Source organism: Staurois parvus, unplaced genomic scaffold (genome assembly GCF_062004578.1).
Source record: "Staurois parvus isolate SC_StPar_1 unplaced genomic scaffold, SC_StPar_1.0 ptg000540l, whole genome shotgun sequence".
Taxonomy (NCBI): Eukaryota; Metazoa; Chordata; class Amphibia; order Anura; family Ranidae; genus Staurois; species Staurois parvus.
The window spans coordinates 1,061,615-1,077,520 of record NW_028318336.1 but is presented as its reverse complement, the minus strand read 5'-3'; the positions used below and the strand labels follow the sequence as shown (position 1 = coordinate 1,077,520).

The 15,906-nt window shown below is 45.9% G+C and overlaps 1 protein-coding gene across 3 annotated transcripts in view; it reads left to right on the top strand.

Annotated features, from left to right (window-relative positions):
• The first annotated feature begins 555 nt into the window (after positions 1–555).
• The window catches only part of LOC149451417 (uncharacterized), a 502,187-nt gene continuing 486,836 nt past the window's right edge, over positions 556–15,906 (top strand). For 2 of the 3 annotated variants that reach the window (XM_089690706.1, XM_089690705.1), the window contains exons 1-6: positions 556–922; positions 5,409–5,900; positions 6,420–6,725; positions 10,111–10,496; positions 10,592–10,752; positions 12,369–12,507. In XM_089690706.1, coding sequence (XP_089546832.1) covers positions 6,494–6,725; positions 10,111–10,496; positions 10,592–10,752; positions 12,369–12,507 — 918 coding nt within the window. In that variant the 5' untranslated portion in view covers positions 556–922; positions 5,409–5,900; positions 6,420–6,493. The remainder of the gene's footprint in view (positions 923–5,408; positions 5,901–6,419; positions 6,726–10,110; positions 10,497–10,591; positions 10,753–12,368; positions 12,508–15,906) is intronic. The other variant, XM_089690704.1, reaches the window with a different exon arrangement.

Genomic DNA, 15,906 nt, shown 5'->3' with positions numbered 1-15,906 from the left:
AAAACGCTAATGCTCCCTTAAACTGAATAGAATTTTGTGAGCGTTCTTACTATACGCAAAATGCATCAAAAATGCGGCAAAAACGCAAAACGCTAATGCTCCTGTAAACTGATAAAATAGAATTTTGCGAGCGATCTTATTATATGCAAAATATGCAAAACGCAAAATGCATCAAAAATGCGGCAAAAACGCAAAACGCTAATGCTCCCGTAAACTGATAGAATAGAATTTTGTGAGCATTCTTATTATATGCAAAATATGCAAAATTCATCAAAAACGTGGCAAAAACGCTAAAACTGATAGAATAGAATTTTGTGAGCGTTCTCATTATACGCAAAATGCATCAAAAACGCAAAATGCTAATGCTCCCGAAAACTGATCCTGCAGCGGAGGGGGGGGGCAGATTTTTCCTGCACTGTGTGGGGAGGAGGTGGATGGCTATTATTTCACAAATCTCTCCCAGCTGACACTCAGCACACTGCTCCTCCAAGTGTCAATAAAGCTGGTTGTGAAGGGGGGGGGAGTACTTCCTGTGGAGATCCCGGAAATGAAGGCTGCACATGTCAGCTGCAGGGTGTGTGGGTGAGGGGCAGCGGGGAGGGATTGTCTGTGCAGGGATGGTGGTACAGGAGTCCTGGATTATTAACCCCTCCACTCCCTCTATGACAGGCTAATGGCACCTCTGTGTCCTCCCTGGGGGACTACAAGAACCAGCAAGCCAATGCTGTATTGATGTGTCATCGTATAGACAGTAAATACGAGTCTCGAGTTGTAATTTGCAGATCGATGTCCTCTGAGCCCCCGTCTCCGACTTGAACTACATGACTCGTAGCTGTGAGCTCCGGATGTCGCATTTATCGTCTGTCCGATATCCCATGAATGTGTAGGAAACAGAAGAGTGACGGCAGAAGAACACGGACTGGTCTGAACCTTTTTTATTTCTCTTTTTAGTTTTTTTTTGTTTTTTAACCCTTATGTCTGAGTATAGATCTATGTTCGTCCTGAACGTGTTCAAGTTCACAGCAGCTCTGGCTCTGGTGGGACTACAAGCGCCCAAGCTGGCCGATACCATAGAGCAGGACTACAAGCGCCCAAGCTGGCCGATACCATAGAGCAGGACTACAAGCGCCCAAGCTGGCCGATACCATAGAGCAGGACTACAAGCGCCCAAGCTGGCCGATACCATAGAGCAGGACTACAAGCGCCCAAGCTGGCCGATACCATAGAGCAGACCTTCTCCGGGTTCTAAAGTGGAAGCCAACCCAATTTTGTATCTTTTACCTGCAGGAAAGTCTTTAACCCCCCTGGCGGTATTCCCGAGTGTAGCTCGGGGTAATGTCTCAGCACCACAAACGGTAACCCCGAGCTACACTCGGGAATACACTGCAGCGTTGCTCTGGGATCTCTTCTGCACTTACCTTGTCCTGCGCTCCCGCGATGTCCCCCCTGCAGTGTCCCCTGTAATGTCCTCCGGCCGATGCCGGCATCCGTCTTCTGGGTTCCGTTCCCTGCAACGTCGGGACGTACGGGGGACGGAACTGGCGGGAAATTTAAAAATTGTAAAAGTGACATTCACTAAATACACTAAAATCACATAGTATAACATTCCTGTATCAAACCATTTCACATACATTTTGTCCCGAGTGCTTTGTCCGGCGCCCTGCCTGCATTTTTACTGTTCTTTCTGACTGGAAACTGAGAAACGTCCATGGCGTCCAAAAAGCGCCCCTTTAGGTCAGGCGCGGTTTTAGACCGGCTAGAGAACAGCGATAGTAAATCAGAACCACTTGCAGAATTGAGTGATAATGATTCGTGGGGGAAATTCCTCATCAGACACTGAAAACGATTCTGCGACTTTGCTCAGCGATGTGCGAACTTGGCGCTCTATTTCACATTTCAGTGTTTTTGGTTTGATTATATTATTGAATTAAATTTATTATTATTATATTATTTTTTATGATTATTTATTATATTATAATTTATGATTTCATGTTTCAAATTTTATCCTCCCCGGGATGTTTACTAGACTCTTGTTCGGACAGATTTCAGTGAGTTATTCCTAAGAATTACAGGCCTACAATAAAAAAATACATATTTCCATGCAAAAAAATGTACCGCTTTGAACACAGAAATACGGACATAATCAGACCGCTAGGGAGGTTAATATGACTTCCTTGTAGGTTCTGTACATATCCCATAAATGTGCTCCGTGTAGAAGACATTTACTGCAGAAGTACCAGCTAGGACCAATGCTAATTGCTGAAATGCGTAAGCCATTTTATATGCACATTTGTTCACTCAATAAAGTTTATTATTTGAGAAGACAAGTGCCGGTTATACCAATACTCATCATTTAGGCGCCCACCTAACTGACAACAACCTCCTTGATCCACTACAGTCCGGCTTCCGTCCCCTACACTCCGCCAAAGTCCTCGGCGTCGTTCTGGACTCAAACCTTTCCTTCCAACCTCATGTCAAATCACTTACAAACTCATGCAGGCTCCACCTCCGCAACATCTCCAAGATACGTACGTTCCTTACCCCAGACACCACTAAACTACTCGTTCACTCCCTGATTATCTCATGTCTGGACTACTGCAACTCCCTCCTCACCGGCCTACCCCAGCGCAGGCTCTCCCCGCTTCAGTCTATCCTGAACTCAGCGGCCAGACTCATTCACCTCACCAACCGCTCCACCTCTGCCACCCCCCTCTGTCATTCCCTCCACTGGCTCCCGATTGCCCAACACGTCAAATTCAAACTACTAAGTCTGACCTAGAAAGCCGTTCACAACACTGCCCCTACCTACCTCACCAACCTGATTCCCAAGTACCACCCAACCCGTAATCTTCGCTCCTCACAAGACCTCCTTCTATCTTGCTCCCTGGTTTCCTCCTCCCACGCACGACTGCAAGACTTCTCCAGGTCCTTCCACATCCTCTGGAGCTCACTACCCCAATCCATCAGACTGTCACCTTCAGGCACTACCTGAAAACCCATCTCTTCAGGGAAGCCTACCCCACCCTCACCTAAAAGCCGTTCTCCTTCATTCCTCCTACCACTCCATCCCCCACAGCCACTTCCTCCTGTACTACTACCCCCTCCCTCCTAGATTGTAAGCTCGAAAGAGTAGGGCCCTCGAACCCCTCGTGTGCTGTTGCTGTACTGTTTCATATATTGTCCCCCCCCCCCCTCTATTGTACAGCGCTGAGCAAACCCTTTGGCGCTATATAAACTCGATGTAATAATGTCATTTAGGTACTGTAACTATCCCTTAAATGTGCACTGCTTAGGAGATGTTTACTGTAGCAGCACTAACTATGACCAAGACTTATTGCCGAAATGCGTAAGCCATTTTATATGAACATTTACTCCCTCAATAGTTTATTATTGGAGAAGATGAGTGCCGGTTATACCAATACTCATCATTTCGGTACTGTAAATATCCCTTAACCTCCCTAGCGGTCTGATTATGTCAGTATTTCTGTGCTCAAAGCGGTACCTTTTTTTGCATGGAAATATGTCATTTTTTTTATTGTAGGCCTATAATTTGTAGGAATAACTCACTGAAATCTGTCCGAACAAGAGTCTAGTAAACATCCCGGGGATGAAAAAATGTGAAACACGAAATCATAAATTATAATTTAATAATCATAAAAATAATAATAATAAATGTAATTCAATAATATAATCAAACCAAAAACACTGAAATGTGAAATAGAGCGCCAAGTTCGCACATCGCTGAGCAAAGTCGCAGAATCGTTTTTAGTGTCTGATGAGGAATTTCCCCCACGAATCATTATCACTCAATTCTGCAAGTGGTTCTGATTTACTATCGCTGTTCTCTAGCCGGTCTAAAACCGCGTCTGACCTAAAGGGACGCTTTTTGGACGCCATGGACGTTTCTCAGTTTCCAGGCAGAAAGAACAGTAAAAATGCAGGCAGGGCACAGGACAAAGCACTCGGGACAAAATGTATGTGAAATGGTTTGATACAGGAATGTTATACTATGTGATTTTAGTGTATTTAGTGAATGTCACTTTTTAACATTTTTAAATTTCCTGCCAGTTGCATCCCCCGTACGTCCCGACGTCGCAGGGAACGGAACCCAGAAGACAGATGCCGGCATCCTCTGGAGGACATTGCCGGGGACACTGCAGGGGGGACATTGCGGGAGCGCAGGACAAGGTAAGTGAAGAGATCCCGGAGCAACGCTGCAGTGTATTCCCGAGTGTAGCTCGGGGTTACCGCTTGTGGTGCTGAAACTTTACCCCGAGCTACACTCAGGAATACCGCCAGGGGGGTTAAACGTGCACTGCTTAGGAGATATTTACTATAAAAGCACCGGCTATGACCAAGGCTTATTGACGAAACGCATAAGACATTTTATATACATATTTACTCAGTAAAGTTGAATACCTCTAATACAGGAGGTGTTACTGGGCAGATCATTAATGCTGTTGTCTGCTGTGCCCCCTGTGCTCCTTCGTCCAGAGTGGGGGCGCTCTAATACAGGAGGTGTGTTACTGGGCAGATCATTAATGCTGTCTGCTGTGCCCCCTGTGCTCCTTCATCCAGAGTGGGGGCGCTCTAATACAGGAGGTGTGTTACTGGGCAGATCATCAATGCTGTTGTCTGCTGTGCCCCCTGTGCTCCTTCATCCAGAGTGGGGGCGCTCTAATACAGGAGGTGTGTTACTGGGCAGATCATCAATGCTGTTGTCTGCTGTGCCCCCTGTGCTCCTTCGTCCAGAGTGGGGGCGCTCTAATACAGGAGGTGTTACTGGGCAGATCATCAATGCTGTTGTCTGCTGTGCCCCCTGTGCTCCTTCGTCCAGAGTGGGGGCGCTCTAATACAGGAGGTGTGTTACTGGGCAGATCATCAATGCTGTTGTCTGCTGTGCCCCCTGTGCTCCTTCGTCCAGAGTGGGGGGCGCTCTAATACAGAAGGTGTGTTACTGGGCAGATCATCAATGCTGTTGTCTGCTGTGCCCCCTGTGCTCCTTCGTCCAGAGTGGGGGCGCTCTAATACAGGAGGTGTGTTACTGGGCAGATCATCAATGCTGTTGTCTGCTGTGCCCCCTGTGCTCCTTCGTCCAGAGTGGGGGCGCTCTAATACAGGAGGTGTGTTACTGGGCAGATCATCAATGCTGTTGTCTGCTGTGCCCCCTGTGCTCCTTCGTCCAGAGTGGGGGCGCTCTAATACAGGAGGTGTGTTACTGGTCAGATCACAAGGTGAAAACAGAGGGGGAAAAAATACTAAAAATAAAACTAAGGCAGCCGCCACATCTAATGATTGATAATCTGCAATATACGTATAAATGCTATTGTTGTGTGCAGTATAAAGCATTTGTTTCGCTGACCTCACACTGATCCTGGTCTCCTCTCTCTCATGTCTTTGTTCTTCAGGTCGGGTTTTGCATTCAGAAATGGCTTTAAAGTCCAACATCCGAGAGTTCGATGGAATAAAAAATTAAATCCTCCCTTCCTCCAGCCGGGACGATTTGCAGCCAAGTGTTTGTGCCAGCGACAGCCAGCCTTGGAAATTCAAAGACCGGGAGGTGTAGGACAGTCACCCGGGCAGCGCTCACAATCCGCTCCATGCAGAGCAAACCGCGTCTAGTCATCGCATCCGGGGCTCCCTGCCAGTCTCCAGCGCTAATAATCAACTCCGTGTCAGATTAGCTTTTCAATGCAAGATTTTCTGTCCAGAACGGAATTAAGACTCCCAAACCACGCAGGCTAAATCCTCGGCATCTCCATACACAGAGAATCGGCCTCCAGGAGCCTCCGCGGCTTTGTGTTCCAAAGTTCAGCTCTGAATGTGTCAGATAGAAGGCCACGCACAGTTTATATACCTCGTGTATGGGGGAAAAAAAAGCACAGCATGCTTTTTTGGATGTAATATTTAGGAATCTTATTTTTTTTTTTATTTATTTTTTACATTTATTTTATTTTTTTACATTTTATTTTGAAACAATTAATTTTTTTAATTATTTTTTTATTTTTAAACAATTTTATTTATTTTTTTTTTATTTTTTTAAATTGTATTTTTTTATTTTTTAAATTTTATTTTTAAACAATTTTTTAATTTTATTATTTTTTATTTTTAAACAATTAATTTATAACTTTTTTTTTTTTTACTTGTATTTATTTTAATTTAATTTTTTTAAATTTTATTTTTAAACAATTAATTTTATTTATTGTATTTTATTTTATTTTTTTAAATTATTTATTTTAAAATTTTTACTTTAAAAAAAATTTTTTTTCAAATTTATTTAATTTTTTTAAATTAATTTTTATTTCTTTAAAAATTTTTTTTTTTTTAAATTATAGGGTATTTTTTTTTTTTTTTTTTAAACTGAGATTTAAAAAAAAAGAAAAGAAAATGAAGTGGTTACAAATATTTTTCCTTTGCAGACATTTTTCCTGCTTGAATTAGAAGATCAATAAAAAAGACTTGAATGCGTTGAGGAAGTTTCGGTGAATCAGTCATGGATGGCGCCAATGGCTATGAGTTCAGTAATGGAGAGGAGGAAGCCAAGGACGTGGGTGACACCGTACAGCCGCTGATCCCCGCTCTCCGACAGAAGAGGAGGAAGTTAATTCTTCATCTAGATCTGAATAACACCATCTTGGTGTCTGATGCAGCCACGGGGCAAGGGCCTAGGGAGGCGCTGAATTCCTACCTGAGCACTGTGGTCTGGGGGCAGAGAGGCAACACAGGTAGGTGGACTTTGTTTTTATTGCGCCAACAATATCGGGCATGTTGGAAAATTCGCGGCCGATTTTCCCGGCAATGATGGGCAAATCGGCCGATCATTTACTGATAAAAAATCTGCGCATGAGCCGTGACCTGGAAAAAGAAAAAGAAAGGAAGAAGAAGAATTCCAGTCCGCTATTATATTTTATATGAAAAGTCTTGCAGTTGCAACAATGTATCCATTTGTATCCGAATAAAAACATAATGTATTTGAAATGGATACAAATGAATAAAAAATAGATACATTGTTGCAACTGCAAGACTTTTCATATAAAATCTAATAGCGGACTGGAATCCTTATTCTTATGTATTGCTCCCCTGTGTGCTCCCCCGTCTCTGCAAGGGACAGAAGTAATTATGGGGTTACACGCCGGCCACAGACGGGCCGAAAATCGGCCGTTTGTGTTTCTTTTTTTTTTTTTTTTTTTTTTTACCGTTGGTGGTCAAACGACCGATTTTTAAAAGGGCTGGTTTTCGACCCATCTATGGCCTGCTTTACACATGAAGCTTTAATGAAGGCAAATGCTGTATGTGTGTTGGTTCTCTGTTTGTTTTAAAGGGACCCAGTAGAACCCCAGCTCAATAGTACATCCAATCAACAGATCCCCAGCTCATTAGTACCCCTCGTTCAGCAGATCTCCTGCTCAGTAGTAACCCCCCAGCTCTGCTGATCCCCTGCTCAGTAGTAACCCCCCAGCTCTGCTGATCCCCTGCTCAGTAGTAACCCCCCAGCTCTGCTGATCCCCTGCTCAGTAGTAACCCCCACCTCTGTTGATCCCCTGCTCAGTAGTAACTCCCAGCTCTGTTGATCCCCGCTCAGTAGTGACCCCCAGCTCTGCTGATCCCCCACTCAGTAGTAACCCCCAGCTCTGCTGATCCCCTGCTCAGTAGTAACCCCCAGCTCTGCTGATCCCCCGCTCAGTAGTAACCCCCAGCTCTGCTGATCCCCCGCTCAGTAGTAACCCCCAGCCCTGCTGATCCCCCGCTCAGTAGTAACCCCCAGCCCTGCTGATTCCCCGCTCAGTAGTAACCCCCAGCTCTGCTGATTCCCCGCTCAGTAGTAACCCCCAGCTCTGCTGATCCCCTGCTCAGTAGTAACCCCCAGCTCTGCTGATCCCCCGCTCAGTAGTAACCCCCAGCTCTGCTGATCCCCCGCTCAGTAGTAACCCCCAGCTCTGCTGATCCCCCACTCAGTAGTACCCCCAGCTTATACCGACACAGCCCCGGACAAAGCAGTCATAGGACAGCTGACTGAAAGCCGGGACTGTCCCACCAAATTCGGGACAAGTATGTTCTTGGCTTACAGAAGTCTTCAGTTGGGTTACATAAAGTGCAGGTTCTTCTTTCTCTGATATTTCATTTTCCCTCTCAGTGGCTGTTCCTGGATGAGGCTGGTGTAAGCACCACTCTCATACTGCAAATAAAGAGGTGATGCCTCTTCAAGGGCGGGCCCATGACACCCTAGGCTCACAGTAGCTGATCAGTCATACAGGTTGAATGACACGGGTCGTCATTCAGCCTTGGAAGACTAAGGCCTGGAAGTGCTGCAAAAGACAACTCTGAATTGAAGGTGAGTCGGAGCTGCGGGGGGTCTTTTTTATTTTCTAAAAATTTTGCCCAGAGTTGGGTTTTAAGACATCTTCCTCTTTCCAGCACTAAGCTCTGTCCCTTGTCCATCAACTCTGATGCCAGAACTTCAGTGGGTAAGAGAGGCTCTAGCATTGACAGCTGAATGGCAGATGTTGAGCTTGATGTCGGAGGTGGGTGGAGCTAAATTCCAACTTTGGCAGAAGTCAAAAGCATCATATACAGCGTAGGCCTTGAATCCAAAAAGCTCCTCAGGGGTTGACATGGAGACTAACCCAAGTACTTGTAGGCACCATAAGATCTCTGCACATCACCACTACTGTTGCCATGTTTTGGGCCGTGCCCAGTTCCTTTTTAAGTACTCTTAGATACACTCTTTGGTGTCAATAAACCAGACACTTGTTTGTTCCCCTAGTTCAGGTTTAAAAATGGCCTCTTCAAGGGCGGGAACATGACGCCCTAGACTCACAGTAGATGATAAGTCATACAGGTTGAATGACACCGGTCGTCATTCAGCCTGGAAGACTAAGGCCTGGAAGTACTGCAAAAGACAACTCTGAATTGAAGGTGAGTCGGAGCTGGGGGGGGGGGGGGGGGGGTCTTGTTTATTTTCTAAAAATTTTGCCCAGAGTTGGGTTTCAAGACATCTTCCTCCTTCCAGCACTAAGCTCTGTCCTTTTCCATCAACTCTGATGCCAGAACTTCAGTGGGTAAGAGAGGCTCTAGCATTTGACATCTGAATGGCAGATGTTGAGCTTGATGTTGGAGGTGGGGTCAAAAGCATCATATACAGCATAGGTCTTGGATCCAGAAAGCTCCTCAGAGGTTGACATGAAGACTAACCCAAGTACTTGTAGGCACCATAAGATCTCTGCACGTCACCACTACTGTTGCCATGTTTTAGGCCGTGCCAGGTTCTCTTTAAGTACTCTTAGATACACTCTTTGGACACTTGTTTGTTCCCCTAGTTCAGGTTTAAAAATGGCCTCTTCAAGGGCGGGCCCATGACGCCCTAGACTCACAGTAGATGATCAGTCATACAGGTTGAATGACACCGGTCGTCATTCAACCTGGAAGACTAAGGCCTGGAAGTGCTGCAAAAGACAACTCTGTATTGAAGGTGAGTCGGAGCTGCGGGGGGTCTTGTTTATTTTCTAAAACTTTTGCCCAGAGTTGGGTTTCAAGACCTCTTCCTCCTTCCAGCACTAAGCTCTGTCCCTTGTCCAACTCTGATGCCAGAACTTCAGTAGGTAAGAGAGGCTCTAGCATTTGACATCTGAATGGCAGATGTTGAGCTTGATGTTGGAGGTGGGGTCAAAAGCATCATATACAGCATAGGTCTTGGATCCAGAAAGCTCCTCAGAGGTTGACATGAAGACTAACCCAAGTACTTGTAGGCACCATAAGATCTCTGCACGTCACCACTACTGTTGCCATGTTTTAGGCCGTGCCAGGTTCCCTTTAAGTACTCTTAGATACACTCTTTGGTGTCCATAAACCAGACACTTGTTTGTTCCCCTAGTTCAGGTTTAAAAATGAAATGAGAGAACAAGACTTTTGGGTGCAAGTCAGATGTATGGATGACCTGCAATACCAGACCTCAATTATTAATATATTGAAGCGTAGAAGAAAGAAGTTGCCCATAGCAGCCAGTCAGATCTTATTTTTTATTATTGGTGCAAATTGGGAATGGGGTTTATGCTACGAATGACTATTTTTTTTTTTTTTTTTTTTTTTTTAATAAAATGATTTTTTTTCTAGGTGAGTGGGAATGGATAAGTGATCAGCCATCTCTCAAAGCCCCATCCCAAGACGCCATCAACTATTACACTCAGTTTGGGCGTGATGGCTACTTCAGTGACTCCAAGATTGGACAGCCATTTAAGGAGGTCTTCACACGCCACATGGATCTACTGCAGTGGCATGGAGAGGCAGACACCCTGTTTACACAAAGCGGAGAGGACGGGAAGTTCTACCACTGGATCCTACCGTCCTTCTTCCACCTGCTCAGCACCCTCCACCAGCAGGGGAGAGAATTCTCTGTCATACTGAGAACATTCGGCAGTGACCTTCCACACGTGCTCCAATCTGTTCATGCTGCTTTAGCCGGAAAACACCCGCATTTCCCTCAGCTGCAGGAACTGCCAGTAAGTACCCAAAGTTTTGGAAGGGGACCGATATATACTATAAGTAGTTGAGATAAATCTGATGATGCCTTCTCGTTGTCTGGTCTGTTCCCTAGCTCAGTGTGGAGCTCACTCCTGGGAAAATCCGATGCAATAAAAGGGAGATGGTGCTGACCCGGGGCACTACTCGGGTGTCCACTAAAGGAAAAGAGAGCAATATTTATGAATACTTCACCGCCCTGTCTGGCATAGGAGGGTTTCAGGACCACTTTGACTGGTAAGGAGCAGGGGAAGCAACGGTTGGGTGGGGGCTTCATGCAGACATTCTGGGCTCTTATGGGCAAAGTTTGTGATCACATAAGGTTTTCTGACCGATTCGATTCATATTCCCCCCCGGATGAGCCTCTACCAGCAACAGTGCCCCACAGACCTAGGATTGTGATGACCAAGACTGTCACCTAATGTACAAACACAGAGGTACTCGGTGCTAGCAGAGGCCATCTGATCAACCAATCTCATTTGCTTCAGTTAAACCGGCCACACATGGATTGAAATTCGGCCGGTTCAGCAGGGACTAAGATTTGATCCATCTATGAACAACCTGTTTGCACCCAAGTCGATCCATTGACTTGAATACAAGCAGCCTGTCAGATTTTTCACATGCAATTACTGCAAGCAGCTATAGCCGTCGGTAGTAATCATTGTGTTTTGCTGGCCAGGAAGGCTCCCAGCGCCCCCCTGCAGGCAGAACACAATAGTGCTGTAGAAGGCAATTCCCCCCATCAACACTGACTGTTGATGGGGGGGGAATGAAGCCATTTTCTTTCCTTCCACCTGTGGTGGAAGGAAAGCAAATCAGATCATCTATGGACTGCATTAGGCTGCCTGTAAATACCAGAAAGCACCCTGAAAAATAGGGGGTCTTAAAAACCAGCTATACAGGAAGCAGAAGAAGTGTCACAACAATAGTTAGAAAGCCCAAAGCAATGTTTTATTAAAAAATCAATAGAAATCCAGCACACTTCGGGGGTTCAGACACTCCCTCTTCATCAGGGTTTATGTATGCCATAAATTCAAATGTGGCTGGACTTGAATGAAATGCAACAATAGTTATATATTACAGGGGTGTATTTAGGTTTCGTGCTGCCCTAGGCAACACAAAAATTGCCCCCCCCCCATGGAGAGACCCTGACACCAACCAGCACCTCCTCCCCCACGAAGAGAGCCTGATATTGACCAACAACACCCCAGCCCCCACCTGAGACAGCCTACCACTACCACCTTCCCCCATACACTGGCTACCTCCCGTCCCTACAAGAGAGAATACACTCACCTTCACAGCTCCGGACATCCCCGGGAACAAGAGTCAGGCTCTGCATACTCCATCAAACAGCCCGCAGCCTCTCTCAGATCCCACCTGGTCCCCATGCTGCATTTGTCACTTCTTCCATCCCTTCTTTTGGGTGGTGGCATTGCCCCCCTGAAAAATGCCACCCTAGGCAAATGCCTTGTTTGCCTTGTGGTAAATACACCCCTGATATATTACATGAACTTCTGTGCGTCATGAGATTTGTGTAGTGGTGGTGGTGGTCCTCAGAGCTGCAGTCATTTTGGTTTTCTTTCGAATAAAACATCGCTTTGGACACCTTAACCATCAGTGTGGTGCTCCTTCTGCGTCCTGTGTAGCTGGATCTAATGTCTATGAGCGCCCTGAGAGTGAACGCAGAATTAAAAATCTGCATGCTTGTTCTGGGTCAGTGACCTTGAAAGCACTATGGCTTGAAAGAATGACTGTCAGTAAACTAGCATTTTCTAAAGGAGCCCAGTGATGAGATCCCCCGTATATCAGGGCAGGTCCCCTTTGACATACCACACTCCATCTTCTTTTAATAGGTGGGCAAGAAACAGCTTTACAGGTTCCGGAGGGAAGCCATTTTGGATTGATCCCAATGACTGCGATAATCTGCATATCATCGTAGATGACAACATCCGTCTGACTGAACATGAAACTGATACAATTGTGAATTGCCGGGTGAGTTCCATTGAAGTCATAATACTAAATGTAGCCAATGGTAACACTTTGCTAGCAATGAGAAAACCGCTTAAAGTTGATCTCCAGGTTTAGCTTAAAAAAATAAGTTTTTCGGGCCAAGCTGGCCCAAATCAGCAATTTCCCTAATTGAAATGTCGAGCTGCTGGGTGTGCTGTATTAGTTGTATACAGGGCTTTTTTTCTCGGATAATAGATGGAGGTACTCCCACCTCCAAGCACCATGGTCTGGTCTCCGCCTCCTACCCCCCCCCCAGTCAGTATCACCCCATTTAGGTATATAGAACCCCAACAGCAACAATAGACCCCCACCAGAAACAGACCCCAACCAGTAACAATAGATCCACCCAGGTAACAATCAACTCCCCCCTAGCAACAATAGATCTCCCAGTAGCCAGCACCAATAAGCCCTCCAGCACACCACAACACCCCTTGCCAATACATACATTCAGTGCTGGAGGTGCCGGAACTGCGTCCCCCCTCGTTCCCGCTGAAAAAAGCCCTGGGTGTATATAGCTGAAGCTACATAAGTATATAGCACTGTGTTCCGGGTGTATGAGGAGACCTTCTTGTCTCCCACCCAGGACAAAACAGCGCCTGTCTACCATTTGTAGACAGCTTTTTGTATTTGATCAATGAGCACAAAACTTCCTTTGATTGGCTGAGTCAGACTGTGACATCATCAGCTCATTTCTCTGACTCCGCCAATCAGAGAGAGCTTTGTGTTCATTAATAGAATATAAAGCTGCCTATGAATGGTTGAGTGCCACACAGACCAACGCTCTTTTGTTCCGGAACTGAGCCGGGAAGGTCTGTTCTCATACCCAGAACACAGTGCTGTATACTGTATGTCAGGGCTTGAAATTTCCACTTGCCAATGGCGACTGGAAATTATGTTGGGGGCGAGTGTGTCCCTCAGGGCCGTCTTGCTGAGCAGGCTCGGAGCTCAGGCCGGATCTGTCAGTGGCATTGGGAGCCGTCAGACTGCTCAATAGCTGAGTGAAAGCAAAGCAAGGAGTGTGTGCTGTGTTCTCTGCCTCCCCCTAGAGTGCAGTACCCGGCTCTGTGAGTGAACAACGAAGTACTGCAACTTTTTATGGGGAGGGGGGTTGCTTGTGTGTGTGTGTGTGTTTACGTGTGTGTGTGTGTCTGTGTATGCATGTACAATTGTACATGTGTCTGTGTGTATGTACATGTATCTGTATGTATGTACGTGTCTGTGCATGTGTATTTCTGTTTATGTACATGTATCTGTGTGTATGCATGTCTGTACATGCCTGTGTGTGTGTGTGTGTGTGTGTGTACATGTGTCTCTGTGCGTGTGTGTACATGTTTATGTGTGTGTGTACAAGTGTCTCTGTTTATGTGTGTTTGTTGGTGGCGAGTATCTGTACTTGCCTGTGTGTGTACACGTGTCTGTGCGTGTGTGTACACGTGTCTGTGCGTGTGTGTACACGTGTCTGTGCGTGTGTGTACACGTGTCTGTGCGTGTGTGTACACGTGTCTCTGTGCGTGTGTGTACATGTTTCTCTGTGCGTGTGTGTACATGTTTCTGTGTGCGTATGTGTATGTACGTGTGTGTGTACAGGTGTCTCTTTTGTGTGTGTTTGGCGAGTAACTCTAAGGCCTGACTAGTAGCTCAGGACTTGTAATTTTAAGCCCACATACAGTGTATGTGACCTCCGCTACATACAACTGATACAGCAGACCCATCATTTCATTTGGGCCAGCTTGGCCCGAACAAACTATTTTATACTGAAGCTGAACCTGGAGATCAGCTTTAAAAGTGTATTTCCGTTTTTGTCAAGGAACAACAATCCCCTTGATGTGCAGGGCCAGGTCTTCCCACACCGGGATACGCAGGTATTCCATGCATCCCCACACACGGATTCCAGTTGCTGGCAACTGGGTCACTGCAGTTGCATGGACACGGTCGATGCTCCCAATACGACATTCGTGCGGTTGCGTTCGAGGCATTGCACCCACATGGATGCCACACTGGGAGCAGCAGCTATGTCCATGCAGCCGCTGTGTCCCAATTAACAGCAATGGAACTACCTGAACGGAGATGCATGGAATGCCTGTGCCTCGCTGTGCGGGGAATGTGGCCCTCCATGGGTGTACAATTGTGTATGTCTCGTGTGAACGAAGCCTAAAAGAATTCTGTTTTACCATGTCCATTCCAGACCAATTTCTGAATGGGAGGGTCAACCTTCATTATAATTAGAGATGAGCGAATTATTCAAAAATTCGATTCGGCTGATTCGCCGAATTTGTGGAATAAATTTGATTCGATGCGAATTTATTCGCTGCGAATTTAACTTATAAAAAGGGTTTCTAGGCTTCAGAGAGCCTTTATATTAGTGCAGAACACTGTACCTTTAATTTAAATGCCCTTGGAGTCTGCTGGGGAAGAGAAATAATACTGACAGTCAGTATGACATGCAGATGAGTGCCGTCGATCTTAGAATCACCGCACACTTCACTCATTTGGGCAGTCACGGGGCCAAAACCAGAGTGTGGAGCCACAGTGTGGCGGTGGAGGCAGCAGCAATGGGAGGCCATACAGCACCCTATGACAAAATGGAACCCACCAGCAGTGTGAGGAGACCTTAAAGTGGCACATGGCAGAGTGTGGCGATAGAGACAGCAGCAATGGGAGGCCGTACAGGGACCCATGACAGACTCTGGACCTGGCAGCAGCATGAGGAGGCGGTACAGGGGCCCATGGGAAGAAGGGGAAGAAGAAGAAGAAGAATTCCAGTGCAGCAAAAAGTGTATCTGCAGAGAGCTCCGCTATTTCTGACAGTTCTCTGACAGTTCCTTCACATTTATAGCGGTTGAAACATTGTATCTATTTGTTTCCGAATAAAAACATCTGTATCCTAAATGGAAACAAATAGATACAATGTTTCAACTGCTGTAAATGTGAAGGAACTGTCAGAGAACTGTCAGAAATAGCGGAGCTCTCTGCAGGGACACTTTTTGCCGGCTGTAGAAGGGATGAAAATCGGCCGATCGGGGAAAATTCGATTCGCGCATCCGAAGTTTGCTAATATTCGGATTCGGCGCGAATCAAATTTTTCCTAATATTCAAAACGAATTCCACTTCGCCAGGTTAGATTCGCTCATCTCTAATTATAATGAACTGAGCAAATCTCAGAGGTTGTACACGCAGTGACTGGTGTTTTCCCACACTAGATACATGCTAGTCCCCACAAGGCCACATGGAAAACAATTGTTTTCTATGTGTCCCGTCCACACCGCAATGCTGGTGTGATGTGCTGTATGGAAAAATGCTGACATTCTGGGACCAAGGATTGGTAAAAAGGGCTACAGTAGAGTTAAAATGATTGGCAAGGATTCTATTTTATTTAAAAAA